The sequence below is a fragment of the Thalassophryne amazonica genome, chromosome 15 (genome assembly GCF_902500255.1).
Source record: "Thalassophryne amazonica chromosome 15, fThaAma1.1, whole genome shotgun sequence".
Taxonomy (NCBI): domain Eukaryota; kingdom Metazoa; phylum Chordata; class Actinopteri; order Batrachoidiformes; family Batrachoididae; genus Thalassophryne; species Thalassophryne amazonica.
In genome coordinates, this window is record NC_047117.1 from 27,235,981 (window position 1) to 27,255,672 (window position 19,692).

Consider the following 19,692-nt stretch of genomic DNA (forward strand, 5'->3'; position numbering starts at 1 on the left):
ATGGGTGTTTCAACAAGACAGTGACCCCAAGCACACTAATAAACAAGCAAAATCTTGGTTCCAAACCAACAAAATTAATGCCTCGCAGATGTGAAGAAATCATGAAAAACTGTGGTTATACAACTAAATACTAGTTTAGTGATTTACAGGATTGCTAAAAAAGCAGTTTGAACATCCCCTTTTCTACTTTTTTTTTACTAATAGCCCAATTTCACAGCCTTAAGAGTGTGCATATCATGAATGCTTGGTCTTGTTGGATTTGTGAGAATCTACTGAATCTACTGGTACCTTGTTTCCCATGTAACAATAAGAAATATACTCAAAACCTGGATTAATCTTTTTAGTCACATAGCACTACTATTATTCTGAACACTACTGTACGTAGATAACATCTCTGATGTCGTGCATATTGTATGTACAGTATGCAGTGTTTTGTGTAGCCCTACATTATGTAAACAGAACATTGTCATTTGCATTGAGTCCCTTTATGGTTGCAATTACTTGCAAAATTAAAATCCTGGCAGTTTTGCTGGTGCAGCATTAATTTGTGTATAAAAAGATGCGTTAAAGTGAGGAAATATAATGAGTTGCATCAGTGCTACGTTCCCCTACACAGCAAGATGGCCTCTTTGGCACACATGGAACCTCCATTAATGGGAGGTACCCCACGCCAACTGCACTAGCCCCCACAGGAACGGCCACTCATTGTGTGGACAGGCAACCTAAGGGTCATCACCCCTTACCATTAGGTGGCCCAGAGTACCCACAGGGAACCAGACCAGCCATAACATGTTGGGGTACAACAAGCATCCATCATGCAAGAGCAAGCCAGGCCTGTGCGCACAAGGCATAGGACACAGAACCATAGTACAGAACCATACAATAATTACGGAAAAACCCCAACGGTCAAAACGACCCCCTGTGAGCAAGCACTTGGCAACAGTGGGAAGGAAAAACTCCCTTTTAACAGGAAGAAACCTCCACCAGAACCAGGCTCAGGGAGGGGCAGTCTTCTGCTGGGACTGGGACTAAATAATCCCTGAAATTTAAGATCCCTAAAGTAATTGGGCAAAGTAAACATAAGTATTGTTTTTAAAATAAAAAAACACTTTCTTCTTTAGCCAAGATAGGGGATGGATACATGAAAATTTTCCAACTCACTGAACATGTTTTTGACATCATTTATGTCCATCATTAGCATACGAACAGTATGGTACTGGGTGGTAAATCTGGAGTAGGCATTCCTCAAAAAATGATTTAAGACGAGCCTGGGTTGCTCAAAAAAGAATGATACAATGCCAGGTGAGCTAATTGGTGCCATCTTGCTGGATTGTTTGTACTCATCTTGGCTTGTTGCCATGACACAAGAGCTGAAATGACTTACAGATTCCTGTTCCTTTTTACAGTCATTTAAAGACACTAGGTGTCTGAAATGCATTTTATCGCATGGCCTTTAACTTAGTCTATTCCTGTTTACTACAGACAGCAACAGCAGCAAAAAAAAAAAAAAAAACACAAGAAAAGACAACCATTCTCGATCATACACTTGTGTCAACATTGGCCTACCTGACAGATTAATTCACACATTGCACGTGTTACCTGAAAATATTTCATAATTGGAAAGAGTCCAAATGCATGAATATTAGCAATTTTGTGTTTGTTTTTTCTTTAAGTAAGTTTTTGTCTTTTTTTTTTTCCTGTTTGTTCCCAGTTTGCAGCACACCTGGTCAAAGTAAATTTCCCACGGGTTTGTATCCTGGATGGAGGGATCAACAAATTGAAGCCAACTGGACTCCTGACTGTCCCCTCCCCTCAAATCTGACTCCCAACCTTAGCTGTCGAATTCAGCTTTGAAGTAACAAAAAGGAACTGCAGAAATCACCCCTGACCTGAATGTTCTGTACCGTCATTGACATGTGTCCTTACATATTAAAGACTCTGCTTCATAAAGACAGGATAGAAGTTGCAACAATAACATCTTCTTGTGCACAACCGAACCCTTTGTATTTTTGTGCCAACATGTTTGATTAATTTATTTTTACCTCTTAGAAATGCCTGAATCAGTCGTTGTTGAATAAGCTAATAATTATATGTTGTTGTGGCCTCAGTGATAAATACAGGTGCCTGTGACAAAAAGTTGGATATACCATCAGCCTGTTTGAGTCTTTTTGTATGCACGAGTATCTACTGTAAATAGAAAATAACAGAAACTATGTCTATTTTGTGCTTATTGTCAGAATCATTTTTAAATAAGAGTCAGAGATCACAAGAGACAGAATGAGTAAGTTTAAAGATCTTTAGTGAATACTTGCAGCAATGGAACAACAGTCAAAAATTGTTAACTGATCTCTGGGCTCACACGCTTATGTAGGAGGAGCATGAAACTGTCAGTACAACACATCTGTTATGCAGGCATGTATGGGTGGCTTCATCAGTTTTGGCTTGTATGGCGAAACTGTCAGTAGAACACATCTATTATACAGGCATGTATGGGTAGTGTCGTTAGATTAGCCTGTGGTTGGGTGACGGTGATCTCTAGTGAGAGTAGAGAGCACATTGAATCTAGCCTGGATAACTTAACTATTAACATAACTATTCACACCTTTTGCTCAATACTTTGTTGAAGCAAATTTGACAGGAATTATGGCCTCAAGTCTTCTTGACTATGATGCCACAAGCTTGGGGCACCTATCTTTGGGCAGTTTTGTCCATTCCTCTTTGCAGCACCTCTCAAGCTCCATCAGGTTGGATGGAGCGCATCGGTGCACAGACATTTTCAGATCTCTCAAGAGATGTTCAATCGGATTCATGTCTGGGATCTGGCTGGACCACTCAAGGACATTCACAGCAGAAATGTTTCTGTACCTTTCCTCAGATTTGTGCCTCGAGACAATCCTGTTTCAGAGGTCTACAGACAATTCCTTTGACTTCATGCTTGGTTTGTGCTCTGACATGCACTGTCAACTGTGGGACCTTATACGTAGACAGGTGTGTGCCTTTCCAAATCATGTCCACTCAAGTGAATTTACCACAGGTGTACTCCAATTAAGCTGTAGAAACATCTCAAAGATGATCAGTAGAAAGAGGATGCACCTGAGCTCAATTTTGAGCTTCATGGAAAAGGTTGTGAATACTTACGTACGCGTGATTTCTTAGTTTTTGAAATTTTAATAAATTTGCAAAAATTTAAAATAAATAAATCAAATTTTCACATTGTCATTATGGGGTATTGTGTGTTGGATTGTGTGAGGGGAAAAAATGAATCTCATCCATTTCGGAATAAGGCTGTAACAAAAAATGTGGAAAAAGTGAAGCACTGTGAATGCATTCTGGATGCACTGTATGTGGCCCTGCGATAGACTATCATCCTGTCCAGGGTGTACCCTGCCCTATGACTGCTGGGATAGGCTCTAGCCCCCAGACCCTTAATTGGAGTAACTGGGTGTAGAAAATGGATGGAAGATGGCTGGCCCAAGGTGCAAGAACAACAAACACAACCATAAACAATGCAATAAGTGGACACGAGATTCACATTAACAGCAGACTGTAAATGAAGTAAACCGTGGTGAGACAAGCAAGTACAGTGGACAGTAGGCAGTGCAAGTAGACTGAAGCAGGGTCCAAAATAAAGTGCCGGTGCATAGATGTCCATTTGCAGTAGCCACTGTCAATTAAGGAAAGTGACACTGCACAGTTGTTTGTGTTCTTATGTCCACGTCATCAGAGGGGCAGGTGATTACAGGGATGAGATGATGGGTCCTGTGTGTTCAGGGCTCAGCTCCTGAATGATATGTGCAGTATAATCATTCCACATTGGCACAAGTTCAAGGACACCGTTAAAAGCCCAAAGTTTATGATGACATTCATGCCCATGATGACTGTATGTTAACCTCTGAACACAACATAGTAGAGAAGCTAGAATCTTCGACTGGACTGGGTTGCTTGACGCGAGGACGTTTCGCTTCAAATCGCAGAAGCTTCCTCAGCTAAAATTCTTGCTCTGGTGGTCTGACTTCTGTCTTGACTCTTGTAGAGAAGAATAATCAAGAAGTCACAAAAGCTGGAGTTTTAAACCTAACCAGACCCCTCCTACCGAGAGGCAGACTGCTATAGGCCAGTGACTAAACAATACCTCTAATTAGCACCTATTGTGCTCTAGTTAGCACCCTCCTAATGACAGGGCAGCTGTCCCCTAATGATGGGACTGACCCTCTCTTGATGGCACCCTTGACGACTCTGCTGATGACGTGAATGACTCATTACCATGAACAAAAGACTGAAACTGCTTTGACCTGAGTACCCCATTGTAAACAGGGGATAAAGCATGTCTCAGACCCCCTCCCCGGTTAAGGCTGGGTTTCAAACGTTTCACAAAGAATGCCTCCTTGACCCCTCTCTCAAACCATTTCTTCTCTCTGGCTAATATTTTAACTTCCTTGTCCTCAAACATGTGGTTAGTGTCTTTAAGGTGGAGATTAACTGCAGACTGAGGTCCACTGGCGCCCTCTCTGCGATGCTGGTATAGCCTTTTGTGTAAAGGTTGCTTAGTCTCACCTGGTCCCTTATGTTGACGGTGAACTGTCCGTTCTTTTACAGTCTTATACACCCCTCGCAGGGCCTTCTGGTGGTGTCTGGCCCATCCTTCTAAGCTCTGAGCGTCTATGGAGGGGCCAGACCAGACAACCAATCCAATGGTAGCCATGCGTGTCTACCGAACACAGTGTAATGAGGAGTCATCCCTGTCGTGCTGTGAACGGTGTTATTATAAGCCTGGACCAGGGCTGGCAATTTATCTGGCCAAAACCGCTGTTGGGTCTCTGGGAGAGAGTTAAGCAACTGTAAATGGGTCTGGTTATATCGTTCACAACCACCATTCCCCTGGGGATGGTATGCTGTTGTTCTACTCTTATGGCACCCATACAGTTGACAAAGCTGTTTCATCAAGGATGATTCAAAGGCCGCTCCACGATCGGAGAGTATTCGTTCTGGGTAGCCAAATGTCAAAATCCAATTACTGTATAACGCTCTGGCAGTGGTATCTGTGGACTGGTCCCGAGTAGGGACTGCAACCGCATACTTTGAAAATAGGTCGGTTATCACCAGTATGTATTGATACCTGTCTTCCGGGTGACCAAGAGACAGATAATCAATGCCGACCACTTCAAAAGGGTAGGAGGTCTGAATAGGTTTCAATGGGGCCCTGCCATCAGGCCCAGATTTATTATACACGCAGTGAGGACAAGAGCTGCACCACTTCTCCAAATCTTCCTCCATTCCAGGCCAAAAGCAGCGTTGCTGGAGAATCATCTTTGTTCGAGCCCTACTTGGATGGCCCGTCCCATCATGGTAGGCACTCCATACAGCCAGCGTTTCCTGCTTGGGGACAAGAACCTGAGAGATTACAGTCACAGTCCCCACATCCTCCCATCGCCTTTTCAGCACCCCATCCTCTACTTCAATCTTATCCCAATACCTTATAAGGCCTTTCAGGAATTTGGAAGTGTCAGCATATACCTCAGGGCACGCTCGTTGCAGCTCTTTGTGCAGTCTTATACAGCAGAGGTCAGGGTCCGCCTTCTGCCGGTCCTCCCACGATACTCCTTCTGCCGTAACTTGAAGTGACTGCACCAGGCCATCATCCTGCTCAGGCAATCAGGATAGAGCATCTGCATTTCGGTTCCAAGTGCCAAGCCAATACTTTAGGGTATACTTAAAGTTAGCCAACTGAGATACCCACCTCTATTCCACTGCACCCAGACGGGCTGTATCCAGGTGTACCAAGGGGTTATTGTCAGTAAAAACTGTGAATTCTGCACCATACAGATAATCTTTAAATTTCTCTGTGACCGCCCACTTCAATGCCAGCAGCTCTAGCTTAAACAAACTATAATTTTGGTCATTGCACTCCGTTGGTTTGAGAATGCAGCTCACGTAGGCAATCACCCTCTCCTTCCCGTCCTGTACCTGTGCAAGTACTGCTCCTAGGCCCTCAAAGCTGGCATCCGTGTAAAGACGAAAAGGTTGAGAAAAATCTGCATATCCTAGAATTGGTGCATTTACTAGGGCCCCCTTCAGCTTATCAAAAGCCTGCTGGCACTCTTCCAACCAGGCAACTGGAGCTGTACGATCTTGAGCAGTACCATGGGTCAACGCGTTAAGAGGCAGAGCGATCATAGAAAAGTTTGGTATAAAGCAGCGGTAGTAACCAGCAAACCCAAGGAATGACTTCACCTGTTTTGCTGTCTTAGGGACAGGCCAGTCCTTCACCACCTCCGTTTTTGCTGGATCAGTAGCCACTCCCTCCTCACTGATCACGTGCCCCAGGTATTTCACGCTTCTCTGGAAGAGACAACACTTCTGAGGCTGCAGCTTCAACCCATGTTCTTGCAGCTTCGCAAAAACTTCCTCCAGGTGACGCAGATGGCTGTCAAAATCAGAGGAGAACACCACAACATCATCTAAATAAATGAGCAAAAAGTCATTTACCATATGGCCCAAACACCGCTGCATGAGCCTCTGAAAGGTCGCAGGTGCATTACATAGCCCAAAGGGCATCCTCTCAAATTCATAAAGACCGAAAGGCGTGGTAAAGACAGTCTTCTCCTGGTCAGCTGGATCTACCTCAACTTGCCAATAACCACTTGCCAAATCCAACGTGGAATACCATCTAGCTGCTTTTAACCCTGTTAATGACTCCTCAATGCGGGGGAGGGCATAAGCATCCTTGTGGGTCAGTGCATTCAACTTCCGATAGTCCACACAAAATCGCCAGGAGCCATCTTTTTCTTACCAAAACAATAGGTGCCGCCCATGGGCTGGAACTTTCCGGTACCACTCCACTCTCCAGCATATTCTTCAGCAGGGACCTCAATTCTGTGTACAAGCTCGGGGGCACCGGTCTATAATGCTTCCGGCTTGGTGGAGCTGTGCCTGTGGGGATCTGGTGCTTGACCACTCCCGTGCATCCAAAATCCTCCTCGTGGCATGCAAACACCGACCTCCAGCGAAGTAACAATTCAGTCGTCTCCTGTTGCTGCGCTTCAGTCAAACCACTCCCCTGCAAAGACATGACTGGGTGCAAGTCATTCTGTGTCTCAGCTATATCAGCAACACGCCTTTACTGCCACCTCTATAACATCAGGGGCCACACTGTTCAGCACAAGGTCCTGCTCCCCCCGAATTGCCGCTGGGTCCACTTCGGTGACTCGGGCCAACGGTAGTCGCTGAGGCACCTCTACTGGATAAGGATTTGGATTACAAAACCGGCAGGGTACTCGTCCATCTTTTATGGTGGCCAAAGTCCGCCCAACCAGCCACTCCCCATCACTGCTTGGGAGAGGTTCGATAACAACAATACAGTTAGTAGGAATATCATTTACCTGTGTCCATAACACCATCTCCGTGTATGGGGGGATGGTCATGGGCAACTGGCGTGGAAGTCTGGCAACCCCGTCCACTGTAGGTTGGGGCCCGCTGATGGCGATCCGCTGGCACTCGGTGAAAGCTTTGGTCCACACCTTCCCTTCAGCTGAAGGCAGAGTGGTTTTGAAGGCTGCTAGCCCTGGGTGGTTGCCCTGAGTAAGCGAAGACCAAAGATCTTGAATAATATTCATGCCAAGGATCCCCTTCTCTGGCCCAAGACATCCATCTTCCACAATAATAATTCCCTTTCCATAGATTTCAACTCCAACCACAGAATTTACAGTCACATAGCCTTTATGGAATCTGTAAGCCATTAGCAGCCTGCAGGGTTAGTCAAGGGACCTCTGCAGGGCTAGTCAATTTGATCCCTTCCATATATTTCCTAAACAAAGCCTGGCTCATCAAAGATACTTGTGACCCTGTATCAAGTATAAAGGGGATTGTACAATTATAACTCAGGGTCTGTTGCCGCAGCAGGTTCTGGGGCCTGTATGGAGTGCGCCTTGGGCTCTGAAACAACCGCCCCCACTGCTTGGCCCTCAGCTGCAGGGGTGGCTAAAAATCCTGCGGCTCCCTTGTTCATGCCACTGGTAAGAGGGGGTCCCTGCTTGTGGATGTCCCATTTGAGATTGTGGGGTTGGAGATGGAACTCGGAACTGAGCTTTAATATCCTCCACTATTACAGATGACATAGCCTTTAATTGCTCTTTAATATCCTTCCTTAACTCCCCCAACAGCTCCTCCTTCAGCTCAGAATGCATCTTTTCCCTTAATTTCTCACTGTCAAAGGTGGTTGGTCTAGAAGGAGCGTAGGCTGCGACACGATTTGACACCAGCACATCATCCTCTTCCTCAAGCTCTTTCCCCAAGGCGCGAGCCTCTTTACAAGCAATTTTAAAAGTCATATCATCTCTACGCCGCATTTGGTGACTAAGTTCCTGTTTAAGCGGCCCTTTAAGGAGACCAACCATAAACTGATCCAAAAGCAGGTCGTCCTCCCCAGTCCCATCTACATCAGCATCTTGCCACCTAGAAAACACTTCACGGAGGCGTAAAATAAAAGTTTTAATTGATTCACCAGCCCTCTGTTTACAGTTAAAAAAAATTTACACATAATTTTGCTTTTGTGGCAGGCTTAGCGTAAAGGTTTTGTAAAAAAGCCAATACCTTAGCCCCAGTGTCCTTTTCAGTTGATTTGGCTAGCATTAGCTCCTGCTTGGCTTCCCCTTCCAAGGCTCCCAAAACAAAATCTGCCTGCTGCTGTGGATTTAAACCTTGCGCCCTCAACATTGCTTCCACCTTTGCAGCTTCCCCATTGAATTTTGGAATCCATGCGGCCCCATAAACCATGGCATCATATAGCTGCACTGGGGCCTGGTTGAGCTGGGTCCATTTCTCAGCAGTAGCACTGGTTATCCTGCCGACAACGCCAAAGAAATGTCACCAATCAGGGTCTTTTAATCACCAAGTACAACTCCTAAGAAACAGCCCAAGCTAATGTTGGCAAAATTGAAAACAATTTATTCACAATTAAAATAAATAAGTATTTAACTAAAACTACCAAAAGTCAATATAAAATGTCCGGAACCAGTAAAAGATAATAAAAATAAAAAAAAAGAACCCAAAGCCTCAGTCAGAAAGAATAAAATCACAAATATCTTGCTTTTTAAAAAAAAAAAAAAAGACTCTGCATAGAGCTGGGCATTGACAGTGGGGAGCTGAATGATTATCCCTCCTTTTTTTTTTGACAATACTCCGCAACGTCCGAGTGGTCCCGGGGCTCAGGTCAGACCTCCACTTCGCGGGCGCTGCCCATGCATCTTGTCCTCTCCATCTCCAGCACCTCCGGCCACGGTCCGCGTCTCTCCTCCTCCATACCTCCACACACAGCCAGCTGTACAGACCAGAGGGAGGGGCTGAGGGCCATGCACAATCTCAAAAAGGTGCGCACGCACACACACACAAGCAGTCTGGGAGACGTCCCTTTTACTTAACCATATAGCAAGCGTTGTGCGCGCGTCCTGTCCTTTCGATCCCCTGCGCCTCTGGCCGCAATCTGTGTCTCTCCTTCCCTGTGCTTCCACACCCAGCAAGCTGTACAGATTAGAGGGAGAACTCTAGCATAAACCTCACCAAGACGTGCACGCACACACACAAGCAGTCTAAGACACGTCCCTCTCTTAACTGTTTAGCAGCGTTGTACGTGTCTCTCTCCGTCCTGTCTCTCTACCTGGCGTCCTGCGTCCGCGTCTGCACCTGCGTCAGGCTTCCTCTCTTGTGGGCCTCCCCGCTCCAAGTCCTCCTCCCACACCCACACTCTCTGCGCTTTTATCCCAGTCTGTGGGCCACAGGGGCCAGTGGTAGAAGTTCATGGGGCAATGAACATACAACATACAAAAGCACACACGTGCAAAAGAACCAAAACACAACAATCACATGATGAAAAGAAAAAAGCACGGCAAATCACAGCACAACTATACATGCAACTGACAAGCACAGCAAAAATACAGAAAAAAAAAGACAAAAAAAAAAGCAAGGCCCCTGTGACATATTTGTATTGTAAATTGTGTCGGTAGCATGGCCCAAGCAGAGGGTCACCCCTTTGAGTCTGGTCTGCTTGAGGGTTCTTCCTCAAATCATCAGACGGAGTTTTTCCTTACCACTGTCACCTGTGTGTTTGCTCTAGGGGTTGGTAAGTGTTGGGTATTTTCTCCTCCAAAAATTCTTAAAACCTTTAACAAGACAAACAGAGTCAAAAAACACCAGTGAGACAGAAAGTCAAATTTAGCTCGCGAGGAGTGCAAACAGTCCGTACACGTAGTACCACTGAAAGCACTAAGGACTGTTGCGCCTGCTCACTCTTTTTATTAGGAAAACCTACCCACAGCGTGAAACTTGTCCTAAGGGGGGGGGGGGGGGGGGGGGGGGGGGGAGAACGCATGACAAGTTTCTTCAAGTAAAACAAACACATACGTCAATAAGTGCAGCTGCGTGGAAAAAACAGTTCCTTTGTTTAATCATATCTTTGAAGGTCAGCACATCTCGTTCTTGCAGGCTCCTCTGTTTGCACTTATCATCTGTTCTGCAAAAGCTTGGAGTGTCCTGTTTAAAACAGTAAGCATTTGTACAGCATAAGGTCAAAATAACCTCCATTTCTTCACTCCCAGTCGTTAGTGGCTACAGAAACAAAGGTTGTGCTGTCAGTGTAATAATAACAAGTACATTCTCAGGGTTACGTTAAGACAGGTGCAAAACAGCTCAATAACATTTCATCAGAACAAAAGACAAAGGAACAAATGTTTAACAGTGATAAAAATATATATATATGAAATCTTTAACATTTCCCTCCTGTTATCGCTTGTTAAACATATAGTAGGCATCACCTAGCTTAGCACTTCTTTTGAGATTTTCACTAAGAGGTTCATCATGGTATGTTCTACAGGCTTACACCCCAGAGGTTATCTCATCATTGTCATCATCATCGGTGTCTGGGTCATCATACTTCCATTGGTCTGGGTACAGGTCATGAGAGCCCTCTTCCTCCTCGTCATCGTTTTGCCCCAGGAGTGGATACGAAGCTGGTCCCCCTCCTGGTCCTGGACCTATTGCTGTGGTTATCATTCTATTTGCAAGGCCTCGAAGACATGGAATACAACAACATCCACACAATGTTAGAATTGCAGCAAATACTGCTATAGACACTAATAGTGAAGAAATCAAAGACCTCCATTTTCCCATCCCTTCCAGCCACCAATCCCAGCCTTCGGTGTTTACTCCACTGTGCTCTTTCATCTTCCTGTTCAACGTCCTCAGCCCGTCGATGGCTTGAGTGAGGCTGCCATCTGCAGCTGTGTTGTTGGGAATGAATGTGCAGCATTGTTCTCCGAACATGGCACAAACACCTCCTTTTTCTGCCAACAACATATCCAGAGCAATACGGTTCTGGAAGGCCATAAGGGACGTGGCTTCTAACTGTGAATGGACAGCCTTAAATCCTTCCTCAGTCCAATTTCCTAATTTCTGCACATTGTAGTGGATGTAGTTTATTCTGTCTACGTTCTTATTAATTGAACACCACCAACAGATGGAGGATTCGAATCCAGCTGCTATTTGATCAGCCAGTTTATACTCGTCAGGCACTCCTCTGGGGACTCCTATTGCATCAATATATGTTGGATCTTCCACTCCTTTCCAATCTCTTTTTACTCTATGTCTGGTTATGCCTTTCTGCCAGTCTTCAGGAACGAGAGAGGCTATATATGTCATGACTTCTTCAGGTGTCATGGGTATAGCTTTAACCGGTAACAATAATGATATTAATGCACAATAACCTGACACATGTCTTGGCAGTCTGTCAAAGATTCTGTTATCACCACACCACCACCATACGTCACTCCTACTGACAGGTTTGAATGTGGAATTACTATGGACCACATCCTTACACCAGGCAGTGTGGTTTAAGCTACCCAAAGTCTTACTTGTCCCTGTCAAGTTTACACATGTATGGTTAGCATGTCCAACTTTGCTTGAAAATAAAGGTTTAATCTTAGTCAATTTGGTCAATGGATAGATCTTGTCCCACTTAGAACAATTGTTGTTTGCTGCAATGTATGTCTGTGTCATTACAGTCAGCAGACAGTCTTTGGGTAATGCTGCCGGTATTACCTGTAATATAGGTCTGGGTCCCATACATACAACACAGTCCTTCTTTGTAGCTAGTCCTGCCTGTTCTGCCATTAAAAGCCAATTATTATTTTGTCCACTAATTCCTGTAGTTACTAGGAACCAGTCATCTGTTTTCATGTCTTTTGTATTTCTTATGGATGCACCCTTTGTCCTGCTGAGATCAGTCATAACTGGTTGCTTTAATGTCTTGTTAGCTGTAGCCATGATATTATCTTCACACAATATCAGGGAGAAGTAGGGGTCAGACCCTGTTTTGTGGACCCACAACAAAAACAACCAACATTCTGGATCCGGTGTTCCTGGTGGGATTATGGATTTGTTTTTTGTATCCACTGCAATCAGCAAGCTATCCTCTGTTTGATACATTTTGAGGAATTGGCTTTGGTACTTAGCCCACCCGGTTTGAGCCCAACTAGGCGTCCATCTGTCATACCTATCTGCCACCAAGGTCTCCCATCTCTTATCCTGTTGATCATTTGTCATATACCAATCATAGCCACTATACCATGATCCCTGTTGATCATCCTGTGTCCGTGTCAAGGATGTAAAAGGGACTTTGATTACTACTGAAGCATTTCGGGGAAAGCAGGCCTGTACACCAAATTGATATGCTCTTTGTTTACTACATCGATGCCCTACAGGTATAAGTGGATTGGGGCCTCTGTCCTCTCTTTTTGGCCTATTTAGTTTGTTGATGTGTCCTGTATTGTCGTGTCCGACACTTATGGCTTTCACTAATAAGCCTAATCCAAAAAGAAAAGTAGCATAATAAGGACTGTCCATGGGGTCCAGGGACCCTCGTTCTTTTTGTTTTTTACTTTTGCCATTTCTGCACACTACAGCACACCTATGTTCAGAACAGTGGCTTCTTAATGTCTTCTGCTAGCTTTCGTGTCTAACCTGGATCTTAACACCAAGCTCACACACTATTACTAGTCTTATCCTACTGTTCTTACTGTTTGCCTGTGTCTGCAGAAATGACTTTCTTACAGTGAGTTAAATGAATCCATGTACTTCTTTCCCCAATTTTCAAGGCTGTGGGTGTTGTGAGTAGTACTTGATGGGGCCCTTCCCATTTAGGTGAATGCCAGTGTTTTCTCTTGATGCTTCTTATCAACACCCAGTCTCCAGGTACCACTTTAGGGTCATCCTGTGGAGAAATGGGATCATCAGTGTTTGAAACTCTCCCTCGTTGTCTTTCTAACATCTTCCTCATGTAATCTGCCAAATTGGCTTCCTCAGGTACATCCCAAATTTGCCCATAATATGGCAATCGGTATTTTCTGCCAAACAATGTTTCATACGGTGTCAACCCCATGGTACTAGTTATGTTTATATACATTTTTACCAAATCTACACAATGTGTCCATGGTCTGCCTGTTTCCTCCATTGTCTTTCTAAGTCTGTTTTTTACTGTTCCATTCATCCTTTCCACAAATCCGGCACTTTGTGGATGATAAGCACAGTGATTTTTGAGATTAATCTGTAGCGCTTCTCCTACGTATTGCACTATTGTATTAACAAAATGCGCTCCATTATCTGAATAGACTGTTTCTGGTATTCCAAATCGTGGAATGATGTCTTTGCACAGTGCTTTAGCCACTGTAAGTGCATCTGCATGTTTTGTGGGGAACAATTCTACCCATTTTGAGAAGGCATCAATTATGACTAAACAAAATTCCTTCCCTTCATGTTTACTCAGCTGTATATAATCCATATGAATCATTTGAAAGGGATATTGTGGTGTTGGAAATTTGCCTCTTTGGGGTCTCAAATTGCCTTGTGAGTTGTGTTTTGCACATGTCATGCATGCTCTACAATGCTGTTTTGCATATGCATCGAACCCATAAAGACAAAAAAATAGATTGCAATTGCGATATCATACCCCCTGATGAGACATGCGTCACGCCATGGCTCATGATAGCTGCCCATTTAAACATATTTTTTGGCAATATGGGTTTCTTTTGTGGTCATAAGTACAAATCATTGCATATGTAGCTCCTTTATTTAACCACATTTGTTTTTCTTTTTCAGTTGCCTGCTGTTGCATGTCAGCAAGCAGTGTATGGCCTAAATGCAAATCCGGAGGGGTTTCGTGTAGGAGAAAAATAGAAAAAGCTGCTGCTGCCTTTGCGGTTTTGTCAGCAAAATCATTTCCTTTTGAAACACTGTCAGAGCCTTTGGTGTGAGCCGCACATTTGCATATAGCAATTTGTTTAGGCAATTTCACAGCTTTCAGCAGTGCAGTTAGGAGTGTGGCATGAGTCACTGGTTTTCCAGATGATGTCACCATTCCACGCTCTTCCCACAGTTTTGCAAACACATGCACTGTGCTGAAAGCGTACTGGCTGTCTGTATAGATTGTTACAGCCTTTCCTTTAAATAAATGACAAGCTGCAGTTAGAGCTACTAATTCAGCTGCTTGCGCTGAGAATGATGATGGCAACGAAGTAGAATCCAATACTTCTGAAGTTGTGACAACAGCATATCCAGATTGTGTTTGTCCATAAGCATTTTTAGCGGAGGATCCATCCACATACACAATTGTACTGTGTGGGATGGGCGTATCCAAAAGATCAACACGGGCCTTCATACAGACAGTTGCTACATCAAGACAATTGTGCGGCTCACCATCCTCAGGTAAAGGTATCAATGTGGATGGATTCAATGTTGTACATCACTCTACCGTAAGGTGTGGTTGTGATAATAGCAAGGACATGCACAAAAGATGTCTTGCTGGGGACAAAAAGCTCATGTTTGTCTGCAACAGAAGTGCAGAAACTGCATGTGGAACTTTCAATGTCAGCTGATGGAATAGAACAACATTACTGCTACTTTGAACAGCCATAGAGGCTGCAACAACAGCTTGTACGCATGGTGGTAGAGCACTTGCCACTGCATCCAATTTAGATGAGTAGTAGGCAACTGGCCTTAATTTTGAGCCATACACTTGTACCAAAACACTAGTCATGAACTTATTCTTACAATCAACTGTTTGAATGAATGGTTTACTATAATCTGGTAGTGCCAAAACTGTGGATGACACTAATGTTTGTTTGACTTTTACAAAAGCTTCCTCAGCATCTTTGTTCCATTCCAACACGGTTGACATTGAAATATCATCTTTGTACATCAAATCAGAAAGTGGACTAGTCAATTCTGCATAGCAGGGAATCCATGCCCTGCAGTAATTAGTCAGTCCAAGAAATGACATCATCTGTTTTTTAGTTTGTGGTTTCGGAGCATGTAAAATCGCTTCCTTTCTGTCAGACAGGATCGTGCGCCCTGTGGCTGATAATTCATGTCCTAAATATTTTACTTTATCCCTACACAACTGAACTTTGCTTTTACTCACTTTGTGGCCATTATCAAATAAGAAACATAATAATGCTACTGTGTCAGTTATGCAGTTTTCTCGTGTGTCAGAGGCAATCAAGATGTCATCAACATACACTAATAGTTGGCTATCTGCCGGTGGAACGAAATTGGCTAAACATGCTGACATGACTTGAGAATAAATAGTTGGACTCTCTGCGTAACCCTGCGGTAATCTGGTAAATGTATATCGTTGTCCTTTAAAGGTAAAAGCAAACCAGAATTGACTATCTGGGTCCACTGGTACAGAGAAAAATGCATTACTGATATCTATTACAGAAAAACAACTAGAATTTGATCTCAATGAGTTTAACAGTGTGTGCAGATCTGGAACACATGGAGCTCTTTTTACTACAGCAGCATTTACAGCTTGGAGATCCTGTATCATTCTCCATCCTACTGAGGGCGGAGCCTTTTTTACAGGAAATATGGGTGTGTTACATGGTGAATCTGGACATGGCACTATAACTCCTGCTGTTAACAAATCCTCTATTACTGGTCTGATTCCTTCAATTGCATCAGGTTTCAATGGATACTGTCTTACACATGGTCTGTATTCTGTTTTTGGTCTTATAACTACAGGTTGTGCATTTTTAATCAGTCCTACGTCTGAAGGACCTGTTGTCCACAATCCTGATGGTACTGAAGAAAGAAGATCATCTTCTTCAGGACTCAACTGAAACACTCAGGATTGTGAAGTGGACACATCAATATGTGTTCCAGCTGTCAGCACTAATGAGACATTAACTGGCACTTTATACAATTTAGTTGATGGACTGAACTCCGTTCGTGGTCCAACTCTGCTCCAATCAGTGGCTGACAAAGCTGTCATGACTGTCAGTCCCAAATCTTGCCATTCTGTCAAATATGGTTTACAAAGTGACACATGTAATGGCATACTTGTGAATTTCAATTTTAAAACATCTTCAGTGGCACCTGTCACTGTTATGACAGCTGTTGAGTTGCCATCATGAATCAAATCTGTCATTGTCAGCTTCACAGGTGAAATGTCTTTCAATTTGTTTTCATAGTCACCATCCGGACCTGGAGGATCTTTATGCCACATTGTGACATGCAGGTCAGGTGGTGACATCTTTTGTTCAGGATGTTTCAGTAGGGCTGTTGCTTGCAAGACGACATCTTTACCCCATCCTGCAGCATCTTCTTCAGAAATGTCAAATGTATAGTAATAGTGGAATGTGGGGTCATCGCTTTCTTCTCTCACCATGTTAACACCTCCTGTGCGCTCAACAACTAATTTCCCTTGTTCCACAATTATGGACAAGCCCAATGCAGTCAATCCATCTCGTCCTAAGAGGTTAACTGGACATTGTGGCATGCTCAACACTGACATAGTACATGTCAGGCCAAATGGATCTGTCAACGTTATGGGTTTAGTGAGAGGGACATTTGATGTTTGCCCATTTGCTGAGCGAACTTTGAACGTTTCGCTGCTCAATTTATGGACTGGTATATTATCATTGCATGTAGTTCTACATGCCCCTGTATCACAAAGAAACACTACGGGCCGCCCATTTACTAACAAGGTCACTTCTGGTTTGGGTACTGGATTTCCCAGCAAGGCACACAGATCCATATCACAATCAGACTGCCTATCTGATGTGGAGTCATGGATTATGGATTCTAGTCATTGTGGATATTGTGGCTGCGGAGGAGTATTTCGCTGTGGAGCTCTTTCCGCATTCGGGGGTGGATTTGGACAATTCGTAGACATATGTCCCTCTCTTCCACAGTTCCAACATATCAGGGGATCACGGGGTGATCCTCCCTGTCTGTTCAGTGGTTGCTGTGGCGGCCATGGTCCTTGACGTTGTGGTTGTCCACCTTGTCTATTCTGCCATGGTTTTTGGGGACGTTTCCATTGTTTTTGCTGTCTCATATTACTCTGCTGGTAATATATTTCATCATCCCCTTGTGCCACATACACTCCTTTGTCATTACTTCCTGTCTGCTTTTTCTGTTTCAGGACCTCCTCGGCATGACAACAGTGAGTGTGTGTTTCTTCTAATGTGCCAGTTGGCAAGCCAGTCCAGTGTTTCTGTATCCAAGCTTTTATATCCTTATTGGAATGCTGGATCAGAGCGTTTTTTAATTGTTGTTCATACACCGGTGTTCCTGGCGATATGCCACTATGGACCCTAAAGACACTCTCAAATCTGCATCTAAACTCTGCCCATGGCTCTCCTTCTTTCTGAGTTGTCCTAGTAATTTCAGTATAATTTATCTTTGGGCCCAATACTCCTTTTGCTCGTGTAATCATAGCTTCCACTCTTGTCTGCAACACTGGATTATCATGCTCCAGTGGCTTTCTTTCCGCGTCTACAGGATTCCAGTCCCCACGTACCTGACTCCACTTTGGGCCACATGCTTTCATCCATACCTGTTGGACCTCAGTTCCATCTAGGTGATACGACTTTCTAATGTTTTCTATGTCTTGCATGAATCCCTCAATGTCAACATGAGGTGATGGTATCATGTCAACTGCTGCTTTGATATCATCAGCATTCCATGTTCGATATACAAGCATGGTTGATCGGTGCCCTGGAGTTCCTGCACGAGGATTTGGTACTTCTATCAAAGGATAGGTACCTTCCTGGTCACTGTGTTCCTCCATGGGAGGAGCTGTAGGCACTTTTGTTTGACTGCGTGTTTGTGGCTTTCTTGTTTTTCACTTTTTACTTTAGGTCGCACCGCCATATCATACTGCGGTGGCGGCACATCATCATCCTCTGGTAGAGGAGGGTACAAATGCGTTGTTGCCGGCGGTCCAGCCGTCGGTGGTTTCTGAGGTTGTTCAGGTTCTCTGTGCTGAATTATCACATCTTCTTCTGCCTTACCTACAGCTTTCTTTTTCCTTGCTTTCTCTAATCGTCGCTTCTCTGCTCCCTTCCGTCTGTTCTCTGCTTCCTCCTCCCAAAATGCCACTAAATCTGCCCCTATTTTCTGCTTCTTTTTTTTTATCACCTTTATGTTCCTTTTCCAACCTTTCCTTCAGTTTTTGAATACTAGTCAGGTTCAGTCGTCCGTCAAAGTCATGTTTATTTATCCAGGTCTCCAATTTCTTTGTTGCTTTTGGATTTTTTGCTTCCATAAATTTCCAGTCGTCAGTTGATAAATTTTCCTTATTTTAGACGTCTTTCCCCCCATTTTTATTATTCCTTGTTATAATTTGGACTTCAGACGGGGGCACACCTAGGGTGTTCTAAATCTGAAGTTTCACTTTCTTTGGACGTGACAATTAATTTGCCGTCGTGTGGTTGATTCCTTTCACCTCCCCGTAGGAAGCGGAATCACTTGCCTCTGCATCCACACACACGGTTGTCACTTACGTTGTCCAAAGTATTACACTCTCACACTTTTATTCTCAAAACCGGTATTACTTCGTATTAAAACAGAGGAGTCCGTACCCTCCTTCTGGAATTTAACTACGTGCGTCCCTCGCAACCGTAGAGGAGTCCGCCCTCCTCGCGGAGTTTAACTGCTTTACATTAACAGACTATTCCACGCCATCGCTTACGGAGTTTAACTGTTTATGTGATCACACTTTTATTCCCTACCGGTACGCGTATATAAACAGAGGAGTCCGCACCCTCCTTCGGAATTTAACTACGTGCGTTCCTCGCCATCGTAGAGGAGTCCGACCTCCTTACAGAGTTTAACTGTGTTTCATTAACAGACGATTCTGTATCATCGCTTGCGGAATTTAACTGTTTATGTGATCTGATCACCATTCACTCAGTACTGTTACAAAGAAATTCTACTCACTGACTCGACTTCCTGTCTGTCTTCTTCGGGAAAATCTCGTCAACCAGACGATGCCACCGGCGGTCGACAATTGCAGACACGATCAATCGATCGGACCTTGGCCAAGGATTTACGTCTGGACTTGGCGACCCCGCCGGACACCTCCGGTATTGTTGAGATCCCGGACGTAGCCCCCAGTCAATGTTGGGTATTTTCTCCTCCAAAAATTCTTAAAACCTTTAACAAGACAAACAGAGTCAAAAAACACCAGTGAGACAGAAGTCAAATTTAGCTCGCGGGAGTGCAACAGTCCGTACACGTAGTACCCCTGAAAGCACTAAGGACTGTTGCGCCTGCTCACATCTTTTATTAGGAGAAACCTAACCCACAGCGTGAAACTTGTTCCTAAGGGGGGGGGGGGGGGGGGGGACGGGGGGGGGGGGG

At 44.2% G+C, this 19,692-nt stretch overlaps 1 protein-coding gene across 2 annotated transcripts in view; it reads left to right on the plus strand.

Moving 5' to 3' along the window:
• tbck (TBC1 domain containing kinase) overlaps nt 1-2,150 on the plus strand; it is a 196,729-nt gene extending 194,579 nt beyond the window's left edge. For both annotated transcript variants that reach the window (XM_034187980.1, XM_034187981.1), the window contains exon 26: nt 1,712-2,150. In XM_034187980.1, the coding sequence (XP_034043871.1) occupies nt 1,712-1,822 (111 nt within the window). In that variant the 3' untranslated portion in view covers nt 1,823-2,150. The remainder of the gene's footprint in view (nt 1-1,711) is intronic.
• The last annotated feature ends 17,542 nt before the right edge of the window (nt 2,151-19,692 follow it).